This window comes from Dipteris shenzhenensis, chromosome 6 (assembly GCF_047967505.1).
Source record: "Dipteris shenzhenensis isolate YYH24624 ecotype China chromosome 6, Dip_SZ_1.0, whole genome shotgun sequence".
Taxonomy (NCBI): domain Eukaryota; kingdom Viridiplantae; phylum Streptophyta; class Polypodiopsida; order Gleicheniales; family Dipteridaceae; genus Dipteris; species Dipteris shenzhenensis.
The window spans coordinates 838,327-857,480 of NC_141601.1; the positions used below are offsets into that span (position 1 = coordinate 838,327).

The following is a 19,154-nucleotide window of genomic DNA, read 5'->3' on the forward strand; positions in this document are numbered from 1 at the left end:
GTTGCCAATGTCATGGAGAAGCATAAAGCCATGGTGCAAGATCGATACTGTCGAATGCATGTGATGACCTAGAATGCCGCATCAAGCTATGTAGGGATGCCTCGAACTCGGCCAAGACTATCTGATGTGGAACAAAAGGCTTACTGCGAATCATCCATGAAAGCATGAAAACCTGAACTCTCTCAACTCAAGCCCACTCCGTCTCTGAAAGATCAAGCCCCCAACAAGGGCTGCCATAAATACCTACGGGTCAAACAGAAATATAAGGAGAGATGAAACCGCTCTTCACTAAAATCAAAGGGCAAACTAACAAGTAACCAGTCCACACTGTTACATTAACAATTCAACAAACGTACTACCAGCGAACTGGGAGCTAGAGTGCCCCTGCACCAAGACAAAGACACAGATTGGCCCCAAACCTTGGCGCCCCTTTTGGTATTTCTTTAATTAAGTGAGAGACCCACAATTCCACGCTACAAAAAGGATGCATTCCTTCTTACAACTGCGGCATTCCACATTCCATTGGGTATCCACATACCTTGCATAGCCTTTACCGTTCACTGCTCTCACCACTCCTAGCAGTAGGTCTCCATCCCTAGTCCAGGAAGCTTACATACAGCCCGGAACTGTACAGTTTGGATGCCCTTGATTCCTTGGTCCCACAGGATGAGATCAATCATATTACACAGTTGGACCTACTTCAGCTTCATACGTCACGGACTCGAGGAGGGGACCAAGAGTTCTCTACCAAGATCTAATTCTACAGCTTGGATGTCCTTGATCCAATTTGAGGACATACAAGTCTCACACGCTTGACGATTGCCATCGGATAGCTACGAATCTAGTCCCAGCATTTGAGGATTGAGGCATGACCAGCCTCAAGTACACCTAGAAAGCATCGGATTAGCAAACTATGCAGTGGGTGAGGTGAAGACATAGGAGCATTTCTTATGTACTTGCTCAGTTTTTTATGAGATCTGAGGATCATACCACTATCTCTTTCAAGAGGGACACGGTTTTGGCCCTCACTCCCGCCTAATTCACTTCCACGCATAGTTACAGTGAAAGGCGTTCAGGGCACAGCTTGCCCTAAAATATTGTTTCAGAAAAGGCCCCAATTAGGAACGCTGTTTCAAGGCTGAAACGTTTCAAACCCCTAGAACAGTGCTGAAACGTTTCAGCCCAACTGAAACGGCCTGCTTCAAGTAACATACCCCCTTGCTGTTTGCATCTTCATGTGCAGGTGGTGTGGATTGAAAAGAGGGAGGATCCTTGATAGGGTGAAGGCCCATCTTCTTGGCATCAAAGGAGAGGGAATCCCGCTATATAGCGTAATCTCCGAGGCAGAGAAAGCAAGGTTGGCACGAGAGGTCGAGGCATTTCCTCCTACGAAGAGACCAAAGACTATTTCATCCACTTGGTGGAGGAGCTACTTCAAGCTCTCATGTAGCTACTACAAAAAGGACCTCCTCTTCGCTCTGCTGCTGCTACTACAGTTTCTTATTCTGGGAGTGCAGATGTTCTTGGAGCTACAAGTTCTACTCCTACTATATCTCCTTCACCTCTCCCACCTGCACGAAGGCAAAGCAGCCTTTACACAGCATGGCATCCACAACAGAAGGCACAGGTAGAGGCAATCATGCCCTGGTTTTTTTAACTCAATAAGATTAGTTTCAATGTTGCAAGATCTACTTATTTCAAGGAGATGATGGCTGAAAATACAGCATTTGGGCCCACATATACCTCTCCCACTTTTGATGCATTGAGGGGAAAGCTTCTAGAGGATGAGGTGAGGGCAGTTAATGAAGGCATTCAACCTGTGAAGGAGAAGAAATGGCATAAGGGCGTGAGTTTTGTACTTGCATGTGGGCCCAACCCTAGGAATCAAGTTGGCAAGGTCACGGGATGTGGGTGTGCAAGATTCTCCCTAGGAAATTGTGCCTTTGGGGAAAATGAGAGGTCCAGGGCCCCAAAGGACCTTAGGAATTGAAGTTGGTCATTGGTGGGGTTTAAAAAGGCCCCAATAGAGGGGGCCTAGGGGCAAATTAAAGCCCTTGGGGGCAAGTTAAGGCGTGGGCTGCCATGTGGCATGCCCATGCATTGGTTTTGGAAAGGAAGGCCTTGGAAGGCCTCAGGGAAGGAAATCGAAGGGAGGATCGCATAGAAGGGACGACAGGACCTCGTGGGCAGGGAGAACACACACAGGATGGTTGGCAGTGGTTGAACAACTGTACGAAACAATTCCTACGGTTGTACGGGGTCTTCAATCATTGCTGGTACAGAGAGGTTCGATTGCTGGTACGACCCGTCATACAGAGCATTAAATCCTGCTGACAAGAGTACGGCTATGTATGGACTGTGGCGCATCCTTCTCTGTTGTGTACGGGCTGTGTTAGAGTCACCCGCGCGGGTGTGTACGGAATTAGTACTGACGTACGGTGCAGTTGTTGGCTTGTGTACAGACTGCTCACAGGTTAGTGAACGGAGAGCACACGCTGTTGTACAAATGCAGATGAGCAAGTTGGTTGTCGCCTTGGGCAACGTGCAAGTACGAGTCAGATAGGATGGTGCTCATCTTGGGCTGCGTGCTCATCTTGGGACACTTGTGGGCAGTTGTTTCTGTTCAATGCTTCATTTGAAGCTGGCTGAGCATTTCAAAGCTTGGTTAGCTTAGAAAGGGATGCACTTGGCCACTTCCTTTGATGTTGGATGTGTAATTATGCTTAATTTCTCTGCCTGACCAGATGGATGTCCTTGTGGGCACTAGGTACAGCTATGGAACATTGTGTGGCTAAGTGGGGCTGCTGGTAGCAGTTTTTGAGCTGTGTATCTGAGGTTGGGCAGAGATAAATGCCATCTGCCATGGATCGAGCAGAGCAATAACCAGCATAGTATATGCTTGGTAAGCAGAATAAACACAGAGGCTATGCATGGGGGTCATGTTGGCCAATGAGCAGTGGGCTGTGTTTTTTATGAGGCTGGTTGCAAGATAGTTTACAATGAATGCTTGCAAAGTAAGTTCGTGCTTCTGAGCATTGTGAGCAGTTCAGTTATGCTTTCACCCATTGTTTGGATACTCCAGTGAGTTAGTGGACACTTGTGGTTGGCGGGGAGTGTGTGGTCCTGTAAGGGCTGCTAGTAACAACTCCCGGGTTCTCATGCAGTTGTTTGCATTGAGAATGGATGCCTATGATCGCATGGGTGTGAGAGCAGAGCCCTGCAGGGCTAATGTGTTGTGATACTGATGCCTACTGAGAGTGGGAAGAGTACTAAATGCGGGTGAGTTTGTACTCATTGTGTAATCTACTTGTGGGACTTCAATTAATAAAGAACTACCGAAAGGGGAAACAAAACTTTGGGGCCAGCCTGTGTCTTTGCACTTGAGCAGGAGCATTCTAGCTCCCCCTATCTTTGTTTGGATTGTTTGCTGAATATCTTAATGTGAAGGCTTTTGGCTGGTTAGTTGTTTTACCACCCTCTTTTTTGCCTTGAGGCTGGTTTCAGAAAGATCCCCAAAGGGTGAAAGATTCGGAGAACTTGGCCATGAGCAGGTGGAACCAATACTACTCCCCATTCATGACGATGCGTTTGTATTGGACCCAGAGTTTCAACACAAGGGAAGTACACAACAAAGTGATAAAGAGGTGGTTCATGGTTGAAACCTGACTCTTAAAAAGATGGTGCCAACTCTGGATGCTCGGTGGAAAGTGAAGGAGCAGCTCGCCAAATATCTCAATATGGAGGGCTTATTTGGATGGCCAGATGCCCAGCATGATAGGTAATCTTAACTAGTTTCAATTTTCAGATTAGTGGTCGTGACTCATAATTTTCACATTTTATGAGCTTTGCCACACATCTGAATTTTATGAGCTTTGCAATTTCAGGTATCGAGTTGGGTTGTTACATAGTGGGAGGATTATGGAGCTGATTCCCTGAGCTGCAATTGCTTGCCATTCAAATTCTTAGCTTGGGTTGTAGCTCCTACTCTTGTGAACGAACGTGGGAAAACTTGGAGCACATCCATACAAAGAAGAGGAACCATCTCAAAGCACAAAGGACCAACCATCTTGTCTTTGTTAATACAAATTTGCTATTTGGTTAACAAGATGAGACAGTAATACACGCATGACAAGTTTATTGGTTTTCATGAGCTCGATGGCACCCTTACAGATGATGAGGAGGAGGCAGCGGCGAAGGAGGAGGGGGAGGAGGAAAAGGAGGTTCAGGTTCAAGCTTGAGCTTTCTAGATACTGGAATCATTGATGTAGTGGATGGCCTTAAGGCTTACAGCCTAGGCTGTTTGGGTTTTGTACTTTCGACATATATGAAGTTTGAAACTTTGAGCCATATTGGCATTTTGTAGCTTGTCAATCTTTACTATTTAGCCTTTCTTATTAATTTTAGATCTCTCATTTATACTCACTGCTCTTAGTTCTAAGGTCTAAGTTCTATACTATAACCTGTCTTCAAAGTTGTAATTTTGTAGATTATGGTATGTGTTATGTACTATGTTTTAAGTTACAAGTAGGCTGTAGGCTATAGCATTCTAAATCTATGTGTGCTCAGCATAAAAACCCCCCTGACCCTTGAGCGTTTTGCCGTTTCAGCCCTCCCAGTAACCCCAAAACGTTTCCGTTTTTGTTTCCCCCAGCTATTCTTTCACAATATCAGGTATGTGTTGACCTCTATTTTGATGGAGATGCATCGACATAGAGAGCTTCTATTGCACCAGATCAAAGAGCAGGAGAAAAGTACCTCGAGAGACATGGATGGATCGAGCTCAATGACACGTCATAGATTTCTACTCATCCCTGGGCATGGTGGAGTAGAGGAGGAGATGGATGATATGAGGTCAGCATGGGTCAGTGGGATGAGACAGGTACGAGGAGAGATACATCCAGAGATGCAAGGACCGCACACGATGTAGAGATGGACCAGAGTTTGCACGATGGAGGCTTAGCGCATCACATCTCTACTCGGAGGGGATCGCTCGAGCAGAGGCATCACTCTCGATATGGCCCACCGGACGGAGACCACGTCCCTTGCCACAGCGGGAGATGACCCGACAAACACATATACGATATATCTTCGCAGCTCATAGGAGAGCCACCATGGCACCTGGTTATATGTTTTGATTCTGAGATTATCAGCTTTGAGCTTTGAGTATCTTACTTTGCCTAGTATAGTACTCAACAAAGGGCCTTAGTGAGCCCTTTGCCTCAGTCCACAAGGGCTTGTATAAGTTACTCTCAACTTGTATGGACCACACAGCCCCTGCTGGGAGACGCATCAAAGACCCAGAGTCCAAGACATGCCACACTCAACAACGGACGGAGACGCACATTACACTACACTTACACTTGGCGACCTCCCCTCCTTGTCTGGAGCACGGTCCATAGGAGTTACAATAGCTTCGAATAGGAGCAGGGTCATCACCAGGAGACCGAGACGTACTAGACCCACAGACAGCCGCCAGCGCTCTATCACGGGCCACACATCATCACGATCTCGCCCTTTCCCCAAGTCCCCTTGACACCTACACCATCATGAGGTCACATTATACTTATGAGGATGATGTTGATGACAACACTGATGCTATATGACTACGTATTTTTAGGACTTAGCATTCAACATGGGTGATGATGCTCGCTCAGTAGCTCCACCCTTTTGCTTGTTTGAATCAGATTTTATCAATCTCACAAACCCATCAGTCTTTCAAAGACTTTAATAAACTTTCTTTCTTTCTCACATTGTACTTTGTCTCATAGGCCCATGAGGCTTCTCTAGAGAGAGAGAGAGAGAGAGAGAGAGAGAGAGAAAGAGGGGGCAGGTGGGAGAGACCTGAGGTCCGAAGATAGGAAAGAATCTGCAAAATCTGCCCCACCAGAGAGGTAGAAAATGAGCAGCATGTGCTCCTACAGGAGTCGAACCTATGCAGAGATCAGAGAAAGCTATGGGGACACCACAAGCAACCTGAAAATTCTGTTGGAGGAGCCAGCCAAAGAGCTGGGAAGCTACCTAAAATAAGTCTTGGAACACCTTAACAAGGTACTTGGTGTAGTACACAAGCTAGCTCAACAAGTACTCACTACATAGCAAGTCTGTAATATATATGTAAAAGATCACTATTTGTTATTAGTGATCACTAGCCCCATACAGATCTTGTAGGGTCTCACGTGGACTTTAATCCAATCATATCATATCCCTCCCCCCCCCCCCCCCGCCCATTTCAAGCCACAGACAACTCCAAGGCTAGTGAAGGACTACCGTGCTGCAAAGACAGCGTGGGACAGCCGCGCTCCAGGGACAACGTGGGGCAGCAGTTTCTTGTCACTGCATGCAGCACACAGGTCAGTGCCAACAGTTCGCACCTCTCACAAAGCAAAGACTCCAAGGAGGAAGTCGCCCATAGCAGCAGCAGTAGATGACGGGCATTTGTTACAGGTTTTGCAATGACCCCTCCCCAAGCCGCAACAACATATCAAAGAATGAAGCCCCCCGACCCACAAGAACATGTGTACTATTTGGAACTTGAAAGGAAAGTCAACAATCGAGAGGGAAATGGAAAGCAAGAAGTCATCAAGGAGGTGCTGCACCAGTGTAATGCATCCCCACCGACACCACAGCTGGTTTCTAAAGTGCAGGAAATTGTCAACACTCAAGTAAAATCCGTGAAACAGGAGATGACAGCTGATGTGAACAGCAAAGTCAACAAAGCTGACCTCTACAAAGAGCAGGAAACCGGAGAGGCTAACAAGCTGATCTTACGTACGGGGGGACTACCAGATGGCTGCCAAGTCACAAGGACATACGTAGAAGACAAAATCGACTACCTCAAAGAGAAGATTCCACAAGTAGAATGGGATCCAGATGCTGCTTGGAATATCCAGCAAAGGGGGACACAAACACAAGTTTACATTAGACAAGGCAGCAAAGATCAAGATTTTAAAACAAACACATCAGCTGAAGGGCACGAAGTTATGGATATCTGAGGAACTCACTTTGACACAGCTCAAGCAAAGATCCATTGAACTTAATAAAGTAAAAGAAGCCCGGAAAGCAGGAAAATGTGTGGTCTACTGTGAAGGACTAGCATTGATTTGAGATTTCAAATCTAATCCCAAAGACTCTTGGTCTTAATTGATGTAACTAAGGTCACATTATGAAGTACTAGACATAAGTATGATCTCAAATATTCATTAGAGCTGCCTTATGCACTCTCTAGGAGATGCATGTGCACTCCCTCTCTCCTTGGAAATGTAGTAGCTTGCTTTTCTTGATGTGTAGCTTTGTCTCATAGCCCCATCTCGTTGCATACACAAATGATGTCTGCTGATATCAGACACAGCTGAGGGGTCAGAGATGCATCTGATAGCTCTGTAGGCTTTCTCATGTATACTTAGGGTGCATTTTTACAAGCCACGGATTAACCATGAAACCAGCACCACAGGCATCAGGGCATGCCTCTTTGCAGCACTTAAAGACCGCTATAGCATGTTGCATCATCAGGGAGAAGAGAAAATCCAGGATGCATTGTTAGAGCAATGCAATTTTAAACAACTTCAAAGAGCATTATTTTGTGGCAAAGATCTCCAAAAGATCACATTTGCAAAGTTTGCATGCTTCATTGAGAAACATAAAGTCCTCACCATAGATACATTCACACACAATGGGTGTCCTAAATAACTGGTTATATAACCACTCTTCTTCAAAAATATGTCACTATCCATGTAGCGAAATGATCGATCAATACAATACACGAAGTCATTCCTCTTTGACTCTCTAGTTCGACTAGCCAGCCATTGAGAGACCCAAAGAACACAAACAGGAAGAGTGCACCGACAACTTGCCATATCCTTAAAGATGGAAAGATGTGCATCAATGACTTGCAAAATCCTCTAAGATGGAACATCTATTAAACCCATCCTATCAAGCAAAGAGCAACCCACAAGAACAACAAACCAATACAATACAAATGCCTTAAATAATTGAAATCAAGCTAACAAAAACGACAACGACCATAAGCAGCACACATACATCCATTATATCCAGAAACAAAGCCAATGAAGACAAGACATGTAAGAGAAAAAAGAATAGACACCACATATTCCAATGCAAGCCAGAAACAAAGCCAATGAAGACAAGACATGTAAGAGAAAAAAGAATAGACACCACATATTCCAATGCAAGCACAGAATAAGAAAGGCCTACTATCAATAAGACAATCTTGACCAAATTGACAGCACCTCACAGACTAAAGTATTGGAAACCAAGCATGAACTCACTCAGATACCAAACCAATGAAAAAAGACACTGCCATTCATCAAGCAAAGAAACCTATCTAGAGACCAGATTGAACTAGAAAAATAGTCGAAGGAGCACTTTTGAACATTAGAAGAAACATCACAACCCATGCTAAACAACTCTACAATAAACAACCCAACCACCCACAAATGTCCAACCCTGCATTCACAGTTTTCGATTCTCTAATTTGACTAGCAGCTACGAATGTGATGGCCCTCTGCTACTAGATCTTAGTCAAGCCATGATGCCCTTATTATTTGTAGCAAACCCTCGGTTCCATACAAGGTCATGGAATAGAGTGGGAGGCACTCTTTGCAATTCAATGTGGCCTTCCAAGCAGTAACAAAAAGTCCTCATCCATAGGTGGTAGCTCAGAAAGAACTTGGACATGCTGTCCTACATGCGGCTTCAGCAAGGACACATGGAAAACATTGTGAATCTTGGAGGTATAGGGTAGCTCCAACTCATATGCCACCTCTCCAACTTTGCGGATGATCTTGTAGGGACCATAATTGTCACCACAATGTAAATATCCTAAGTCAAAGTACAATTGACCATTTATCTGATCATAATTAAAGAGTTTTCATATGTGTTAATTATGGTCAAAGAGTTCTTTTAATGGTCAAAGAATTGACAACGATCAAAGATACTTGACTCTAGTCAAGTAAGCCTGACTTCGGTCGGGGAGACTTAATTTATTACCAAGAGGGTTAACATCGATTAACCAGAGAACCACAGAGCTGACTACGGTCATTCGCCAAGAGGGTTAACTACAGTTAACCAAGATGTGCCAACTTCGGTTGGAGAGTTGTGCCAACTTCGGTTGGAGAGACTTGACTATAATTAAGGTGCCTCGACCCTTGGTCAAAGCCCCTTTAATTATGATCAAGAGCGTTGACTTTGATCAACCATAGAATAAATATATATTTTTATATTTGTTATGTGTGCACATGTGTTTAGTGGGGATGCCCACCATGACTAGAATTAGTCCACAGTGTGTTATTTGCATGCAAAGCACTAACAATTAATGGGTGCCATGGTGGTGCGCTTTAATTAATTGTTACAGGTACTAGGAAGAGTTATTTTCCTAAGCGCTACGGGAGCCTAACAAGCATCTAGGAGGCGGTTCACGTGACCAAGTGCTTCGAAGACTCCAGTGTTGCCCTTAGTGGCATGTAATAGGACTTAGTCTAGATTTTAAACAAGCGGCATGTTGCCAATTTGAAATGAGCTTGAAGCTCTTGTAATATGGATTCACGTTGGATTTTTGTAGCAAGCAGCTCTACGTTGAACTTTTGTAACAGCTTTCTCTCTTCAAGAAATAAAAACCTTGGGGGGATCCAGCCCGACGTTTTTTACGAAGTGAGAGAGAAAAAGAGAGTGTCTTTGCTGTCTTTTACAAAGTGGGATTTCAGTAATACCTGTGAGCAAGCTTCGTATTGATGTTACCTTTCAGTGAGGGATAACGGTTCTTATGGAGGCGTAAGTGCACATAATCCACTTCTTCAAAAGACAGATACCTCCTGGCACCTGCGTTCATCCGCATACTTCATCTACTTGGCTTGGGCATCCTGCAAATTCTTCTTAGCCAATTGCAGAAGGGCATCCATTCTTTCCAAGTCACTCCTTGCTTATTGATTTTCACAGCTATGTCTGCCATTAAAGGCGGCACCCCAACCTTGCATCCATACATTGCTTCAAAAGGGCCCATGCCAATGGAAAGGTGTTTGGTACTGTCGTAGCAAAATTCAGCCAAAGCTAGCCACTTATCCCTAGACTTTTGTGTATCATGAGAGACGGTTGGAGATTTATTAATTGGCTTGCTACCAAGCTCAAGCACTATGACATGATCAAAACCTCCACTGGCTTGCTACCAAGCTCAAGCACTATGACATGATCAACACCTCTTTGTGGAGGCAACTGTGAAGGCATATCAGCAAACACATCTGTAAATTCTGAGAGCAATTTTTGCATATCACAATCCTCACCATGGGAAGTGCTACCCTCCTAAGAAACTGACACACTCAGTGCATAGATGGCACACTCCCTCTTGAGCTCTCTGGCCAACTGCTTCGCTGAAATGACCTGCAATTTAGGGGTTGCAATACCATGCAATGTTATAGATCTTCCCCTGCGAACAAAGCTGAGTGACGAGGCATTTAAGTCCATGCTAATTTTACCCAAGGATTTCAGCAAATCACAGCCCAGGACAGCATCGATTGGCCCATATTCAATGCCCAAAGATCCCCAACAAAATCATAATCCTCAGACTGCTTGATCCTTGCATCTTGGCAACAAAATTTACTGACCAAATGCTGTCCATTTGCCACCTCTACTCTCAGCCAATGGTCAATCTCACTTGCAATCAGTCCCATCTTCTGTAAGGTCTTGGAATTGATGACTCTATGAGTGCTACCATTGTCCACAAGCATGTGAACAGTCCTGCCATTAATTTGCCCTTTCAACATGATAGTTTTAGCACTTCTAGCACCCATCAAGGCATGAAGAGAGATGGTATAAAGTGTTGGCTGAGCATCCCAATAAATTTCATCTTCTTCCACAGGTGCATTTCCACGAGAATCCTCACGTGCATGAAAATCCCGAGGAACCTGATGCTCCATAAGAAAAGGCGTAGGTCTAGGACCTCGCATGCCACGACTGGGCTGAATGTCCAGTGATGACGTATCATGACCAGTTGCACCACCCGGATCAAAAGGGAAATCAATCCCCTTCATGGCTCCATTGTCAGGATCCTCATCCGCATCATGTGATCCTGTTGTCTCACCATGAGAGGCATCGAATGAATTGGTGGCATCAACCAAATCCTCATCATCGGAGATTTCAAGGATCATATTGAGCTTGGCTGAGCTAGTATTCCGCATCTTGCAAACGTCCCGATGCTCACGGGTCCATTTCTCCCCCCACATAAAGCATAAGTTTGCCTTTTGTCTACTGTCCATTATGGCCCTAGTATACTGCTTAATTTCTGATTTTACATTTCCAGCAGTAGGCTTAGTTCCTGACTTGGCATCTGATGGCCTCTATGGCTTGGCATAGGGCATTTTACTACCTGAAACGGTAGGAAACCTTGGAAAGGGCGCTGCTGCAAATTTTTTATCATGCCAGTCAACCATCTTAGGCTTCTTTTCAGCCTCATTTGCAGCACCTGTATGCTGCCTGTTCCACTCTTATACTTGCTGGAATATTTCGGCCTGTTCCACTCTTATACTTGCTGGAATATTTCAGCTATGCGCCTTCACATCAGCAGCCAGAGAAGGACTTAACCCTTGGATAAAACACAGCAACTTCCCCTTCTCAGATATGTCCTGCACAAACAGGGAAAGCCTCCAAAAGTGCTCCAAATACTCTTGGACCGTACTGGTCTACTACGACAATGCATAGAATTCAGCCATGTACTGATCCAAGACGAGTGGGGATACAAATGTAGTGACCATCAATTCTTTGAAACCGCTCCAGGTGGTTGGTCTCTAAGGCGAATCCCTCATGTATCACCACCATGTGTGGGCATAGTCCTGCATATGCATACCTGCAAAAATGATGTGCTCCTCCTCAAACTTGGGGTAGAAGCAGAAATAGTCTTCCACCTTCGTGAGCCACTCCTCCAACTCATTGAGAGTGCTTATGCGCCGAGAGCTTATCCTTCACATCCTTGGCTGCATATTGCTTATTGTACCCACCAAAATGTCAGGCATCCTCACGCTTAAGGCTCACATATTGAGGAAAGGGCATCTCATCGTGCACTTCCTCATGCAAGGCTTTGTAAGAGCGCAAGGCATCTGAAAGCATATCGTCTGTGGTCACTTGCTGCCCATTTACAGCATTCTACTGCCTAGTAACACCACCATCCTGATGCACGGTCTGTGTCTGACTAAAGGTGTTCCTAACGGAGCCATAGAAACATGCAGCCCCGGCTGAGTCTGCCTTCCAAAGGAATCCCTCTAAAAAGATGGTGTAATAAAAGCATGAGAAGAGGACTGACCTCTTTCCAAGCTGCCCTGTAACCCCAAATCAGATCCAAGCACGCTCACGGGTGCAGTACTGAATGAATGCATACCTAAAGATCGGCCTAGTATAGACAGCCCAGCCTACGTAGAAGCAAGAAACTGTGAGCCAAAAGGTGGCCTGGTATCTATCAAGAAAGTGCTCTGTGGCACAGAAAAAGCATCACCCAAATCAGTGTAATCCCAATGCCAGGGTACATGCTCATAGGCACGGCGTGCATCAGCCATAAACCCTCTGCGTGAGCTCGAGAACTCATCATGACTATCTGATTGATCCCCATGTTGGGGTGCGGACTGCTTAGCCTTATCCTACATTGCAATGGTAGATGTAATATACTGACCAATCTGCTGTCCCATCTAGGCAAGAGCGGTATCCTGCATAGCCATGGCTATGGTAAGCTACTAGCTGAACTCATCTCCTATCTGGTGGAAAGCACCTTAGAGCATAGAGGAAAGAACATCCAGAAACTATGTCTGCACTGCTTGCGCTTCCCGAGATGCAAGAGAGAGAGGATGAGTGGAAGGAACCTCGGTACCACCAGTGAATGCAACCAATGTGGCAAGCACTTGCTCATACTAAGCAACCTCATCACTGTCATGCAATATATCACAAGGGGCACGCTTCGGTAGCACGGTGATTGGCCCTAGAGAGAGGATCTCGAATGTAGGCAAAGAGAAATGGACAGCAACTCCCTAATGTAATGAGCACCTTTGATAGTTTGTGGAACCACGAAAAGGTCGATGGTGAGGCTCGAGAGAAACGACGTCGAAGAAGCTTAGAAACGGGGCCCGAATGAGCCAAATAGGGTTGTGGAAAGCCCCTAAAAGAGGCTGGAAAATCTGAGTTTTTTTCTTTTCTTTTTTTTTTGCCGGGGGGGGGGGGGGGGGGATTTATGTCGCCTAGGACTGTTAGGACAGCACTTACCTAAGACCTCTATGACCGTTAGTACACTGACTTAGTCCAACCCAACCTAACCTACCAATTGAAGACTAGTTAGGTTAACCTAACCTAGCCTAGCCCAAGTTAATCTAGCCCAACTAGCTAACCTAACCTAAACCTACTAACAAGTAGCTAACCCAACTTGCCAAACCTAACCTCTGTAGGTTAACCTAAGCAAGAACCTTGCAAGCGACAAACGGACGAAGGGGACGCAACAGACAACGACAACACAAAGAACGAGGTGGAGTGCAATGACGCAATCGTGAGGCACATCCGCACGAGAGGCGGAATCTAACATGGGCGGCTCTGCATCTATGTATGGCAGAGAGGACAACGGCCTCGGTGGTCATGCCAGCGTGAGGCGAAAGACCACGTTGCGAATGTAGAGGCGTGGTTGCAGCTAGCAGGTGGTTGGTTTTTTACTTTTCGACGTACAACTTTTGCGTTTCGGATGGAGAAGTCCAGCCATTCAGGTTCGGGTTAGTCTGGTCTGGTTGTCAAGTGGTTCGATCCTCTAGTACGTCCATCTACTCGTCGCTTGAGTTGGACGTTTTGGCGCTCATTTGAGGTGGATAGCACTGTTGAAAATGCTCTCGAGTATGGACCACAATTTCGTTGAAGCTATCACTTTGTGTATGCTCTCTCCATCCAGCGTCTGACGGCTATTGGAGGTTGTGTTTTGCTTAGTTGTTTTTTTCATCTATCAGTGGAACACTTCTCCAGATTGGCAAAAATGGCAAGCAACCGGAAGCTTGGGCTGGTTGTCAGCATCAACTTGTGCGTTGCCCTCCAAATTGCAATTGAGTCGGAGCAAGGAAATGTGAGGAAGACAAAGGTGTTAGGGTCGGTCCTTTGATACCAATGCAATGAAGGAGGCCGGGGCTGAATTGGTGAAGCACCAGAGATGGCAGGAAAGGGGAAAGAGGAGAGGGGAGAGGAAAGAGAAGGGAGAGAGATAGGAGGGGAAGGGGTAGAGGGAGAGGAAGAGAGAGAGAGAGAGAGAGAGAGAGAGAGAGGAGTGAGGGGAAGATAGATAGAGAGAGATTGGGAGAGAGAGAGTGTAAGGCAGCACATAGGAGGAAGGACGTGGGAGTAGATAGGATTAGATGTCACATCAAAAGGCGCTACAATGAGTGGTGGATGGAGACTTATATAGTCCCTCCACATGTCCCACCTAAAATCCCTCGAAAGGGCCTCCCATTTCCCCCCTTCATCACAAAAGCTGACATAGGTAAAAGGGAAGGGGGGTATCGAACATGGAACGAGTCAAAAAGAACATATCAGCTATAAAGGCAAGACATCATTCAGTGTCATACACCTGCCATAAAATTGTAACACAATCAACTCTTATACAAAATGGCATTCTCCAATAAACCCACCTTCAGACTTGTACAGCTGATTAAAATAGTAATAGTAGTGAAAGACAACCTGCCCCGCTTGTAACCTGCACACCAAATGCTTTGTCTGAGATGAAACAGCTTTCTGAAACCTTGGACAAGGTCAACAAGATGCAGCTTGCAGTGTCACCCTTTGAATTTATTTTTTAAAACAATGGCAACAAAACTAAATTGATCTTTAAAGTCTTTGTATAAATTCACTAGCAATATACAAGCCCTTACACACAGGAAGTTCTCTGAAAGATTTAAGACCACGTACACTTTGAAATATGTCAGGGTATTACTGATAAAGTTTGTAGAGGTCTCCTCCAAAAGAGGAATTCCTAACTTCATAAGCTTGAGTGTTAGTATAGAGATCAAAATTATTACAAATACTGATGTATCAATAGGAGACAATGACAAGCTAAATGCCTTTCCCAGCTTCCAATATGTCAAAGGGATCCCAACAATGAGAAAGTTTTTGTTGTCCTGACTCCTAACAAAAGTAAATACAGCATGCATAAAAAAACCCAAACTGCACTTCTACAGATACGATAAGATGAAAATCAATTGCAAAGGCTCTGTACACTCTCTATAGCATGTTCGTTGCTAAAAGTCACCACTTAAATTATAGTACCGAACTAGATTGGTTTACTAAAATTCTGTGAGGCTTGACAAACAAAGCCTAATGTTGAAAATATATTTGCTATAATGTCCATGCCATTGTGGACAATGCTTCAATCTAAATACTCCAAGAGGTATGTATAGAATGCTGCATTGGAGCTGAAGGACTTGGCTACTAGCACATCCCCACCCGATCACATCAGCCCCTAAAATGAATGCAAACTATTGTATTTGCATATGCTTTCAATGCAGAAGACACCATTACAATTCAAAGCAAGTTTCATACATTGCCACCGAAAGCTTTCTCCATTCTACAAATGCTTGAGAGGACAAATATTTCATTTCAACCACTTCTAAACATACAGCTGGAGGCAAGCCAGATACAATGCTAGGTCATCAAGCTAAGAAAAGGGTTATGGTGAAAAACTGTTAATTGGCCATCCATTGAGATATCAGAATTTTGGATAAGTCCTACCTTGCCAATCAAGACTTTGGGGCGATCCCTCAGATGGTATTAAGTCCCCCCCCCAAAAAAAAAAAAAAAATCGCCCCAAAATCATGGAGACCTTCCAAAGCCAACATGAGAGTTGTGTGGTAACAAACACATAACTCTCAAGCTATAGAATGGCCGACTCAAAGATCATGAGGGGCTATGTACAGAGTGCATTGCACATGGGATTATGAACCTGTCCCTGATACTGACAAAACTATTAGATGGAGCAGTTTGCCCCAGTCTTCCTCACACCTAGACCCTTAACACCATTATCCCGATTGATAAGGCAAGGGATTCCATGAGCCCAGAAAACTACATGACCATCATGATCAAACATGTTCTTTCCAAGCTCAGCTTATTTAGGGCATTCTTGGGTGGGGTCTCCTAGAATACCCAACCACTATGAAGTTCATCCAAGCCTATGGTCCCCTGGGCCCTAACAGCATCTGTACGCAGATAGTTGTGTGGAGTGCACGTAGCTTGTAGATAGAGGATTGTGTTCTATCCCTAAGTTGGCTTTGGCTAGCCTATAATGGGTATTTCACTCACTGTCTAAGAGCTCCTCATTTCTTCTAAGGGGAAAAGATAGAAAGTTTATTAGAAGTTTTCGAAATACCAAAGGGTCTATGAGATTGAAAGAAACCTGATACAATGAGCTGAGAGGGTGGAGCCTCTAATTGGGCATCATCACCCGCAACGAATACAACATAACCAAATCAAAGCATGTAAAATCTACTACATGAGAGATCTGGACCCGTGGTCTCGATGGAAGCTCAAGGGGAGTCTGGCAATGAATAAGGCTGCACACCTGTGATAGAGCGATGATAGTGTATACAGGTGGTCCGATGTGGTCTTCTAGCAGCAGCCCTACATCTAGCAAGGCCACTATAACCCCATTGCTCGTGACCCAATCTCATGAACATGGAGGGAAGATTCCCAAGCCTTATCCATATGTCAACCTATTGTCGAGTCTATCGGGTCACTGGCTCTGGATCTTGGCCTCCCCGACTACCTGTGATTTGCTGGTCACTATGATCCAGCTGGAAAACTCAAAAATCATGCTCTGGGTAGAGTCTGGCTGCGTGCCCTGGTCCCTCCTCTGTGCCCTGAGCAAAATCTCTCTATAACAATCTCATGGATTAAGGCAGCCAGACATCTCAGAACTAGGTAAGAGAGCAGGCTGGAGAGGGGTTCCGAAACCATCTTTGAACAAACCGTGATAACCACCTCGAATCTCATAGTACGTGAGGCATCTGAAAGTGAAATGCATCTTCGACTCAATCTCAAGACAATCACACAAGTGCACATGCGAGACTCTCGAGGTATGCCCTCAACCCGTCCAATCTCAATACAGAGTCGGTGCAATGAGACACGGCAATGTCCAATCAACATCCTCAACATATGTGGAAGCTGGATCCGGATATATCCTGGTGGATCAGTGAAGCCCTCCTCTGAAATCGTAAACAATGGTCCCTATGGAAGTTGAGCTTCACAGGAAGCTCAATGGGTGCCAACAAGGTCCGGAACTTGCCTTGAACCCTCTCATAGAGTGACATAACAGCCCTGATGTGCTCCTAATCATAACCCAAATGTTGCAAGCGTCTGATAAGGGAGGCTCTCAGCAATGTATCAAAAGCTTTGCGGAAGTCCACAAAGCAACAATATACCCTCTGTCTCCATGCCGTAGCCTCCTCAATGACACCCTTGCGTGTGAGTACGTGATCAAGAGTCCCATAATCACGCCGAAATCAAGCATGTTGCTTTGCCCTGAGCTCCTGCATGTCTGCAAATCTGTTGACCTCTGTATCGAGCATTGATGCATAGATCTTGGACATGATATTGCCAATCATAATGGCTGTAGTTTTCCAGACTCATAGTTTTCAAACTACGGATGTTCTCTTGAGATCTAAGGTAGAGACTCATAGCCTTTGCACAAATAAATATAACAGGGGAGCCATGGGAATCCCAAAAACCTCTCTCCTCTAGCACCTTTGGGTTGATCTATAAAGAGAGGACACACCTCTGATTCATGAATCAGAGAAACAAAAACACAACGTAACCTCCAAGAAACCCCAATCTACTGTGTCGTTAGCTTTCTCAAAGTCCAAAAGATACATCGAGACTTAGTGGAAGCCATGTTGGTCCAGCTACATGGTATTATGAACCTTGTTAGGCATGTACATGAACAAGGCCTTCATGTAGCCAAGAAGCAATATTGCATGAGGTGTGGAGCGTAAGTCAAGAGAGCCAATAGGGGAGGCTTCCTCTCGAAAAAAGATTCCAAGTTAGCTAGGAAGCGAGCATCCCTTGGCCTCAAAATGAGGTGCATTATTGCCCTACTTTTCGCCCTCCGGTCAATTGAAGCATGCAAATTAGTAATTACACTATAATTCGAGCTCAATCAAATATGGAGGTCACTCTCATATACCACATTCTTCTATCCTACTATCAAAATGTATACAAATTAGCTATGCAGACACATTGTTGATACGCGTCAAAAAACTTGCTTCGATATCTCACGAGCTTGTTCCAACTCTAATATAGGATATCCTTCCTAGCCAACTTCATATACGTGTTCACTGTCACAATTGCTTCGATTCCAAAGAACACATCCTTATTAAAACTTAACCATGAAAAGGTGCATCTGGACCTTGCCATTCTTGATCATGATGCTATCTACAGACTGAAATACAAAAACCTACAAATAAACAATACATCTTGCAATACTATGAGCTCGTCACATCCACACACAGAGGCTTATAGCACCCTTCAAACACATGGAACAAAACCACAATAAGGTGAACCTTCACAGAAATAATAGAGACAAAGAATCTGATGCTGAATAGATTACCTCCGAGCCTGTGGAAGAGATGGAGAGTTTGAAACTCTTCCAAAGCTGAAGAGACTCCCGCTTGCACATCTAACGTTCTCAGCACTCTTTCCAACTTCTGCTGCTGAGATAAAAAGCTGCAATTGTGCCTATCCACACCAAGGAGTCTTTGTCAATAATGAAGAGTTATAAACATCCCTAGTTTCTTGAAAGGAGCACATCCTGTCCATGCCATCGGAATAAATGACATACCATGCTATTTCCACCAAAGGCATTGGAAGCTGACCGGAAACTAACACAACGCCCATCAGATGAATTCTCAAGCTGCATCCAACAGATCACACCCAGTTAACTCATCTTACCTTAAGCCTTTGATCCATTAAATGTAACTGTCAGAGTAAAACCCTTGCTGCCCTTACCTGATATCTGAACAAGAAAGAAAAAATATGCAGTTTTTACTTCAGAGATTTGAGAGAGAAGTTTTTCCATTCATACAATTGGCTTCATGCTAAAGAATTCAGCCAATGCACATCAGAACACAAAATATCAGTTTCTGGTCTTGAGA

At 44.7% G+C, this 19,154-nt stretch overlaps 1 protein-coding gene across 6 annotated transcripts in view; it reads right to left on the reverse strand.

The window, feature by feature from the left end:
* The window catches only part of EMF2 (VEFS-Box of polycomb protein), a 92,602-nt gene that overhangs the window by 12,068 nt on the left and 61,380 nt on the right, over positions 1 to 19,154 (reverse strand). For all 6 annotated transcript variants that reach the window (XR_015541133.1, XM_087375808.1, XM_087375805.1 and 3 more), the window contains 3 exons: positions 18,842 to 18,913; positions 18,611 to 18,738; positions 14,646 to 14,710 (listed from right to left, as the gene is read on the reverse strand). Coding sequence is in view for 5 of the 6 variants with exons in the window: in XM_087375808.1 (XP_087231934.1) it covers positions 14,646 to 14,710; positions 18,611 to 18,738; positions 18,842 to 18,913 (265 nt within the window). In the remaining variant the exon portion in view is untranslated. The remainder of the gene's footprint in view (positions 1 to 14,645; positions 14,711 to 18,610; positions 18,739 to 18,841; positions 18,914 to 19,154) is intronic.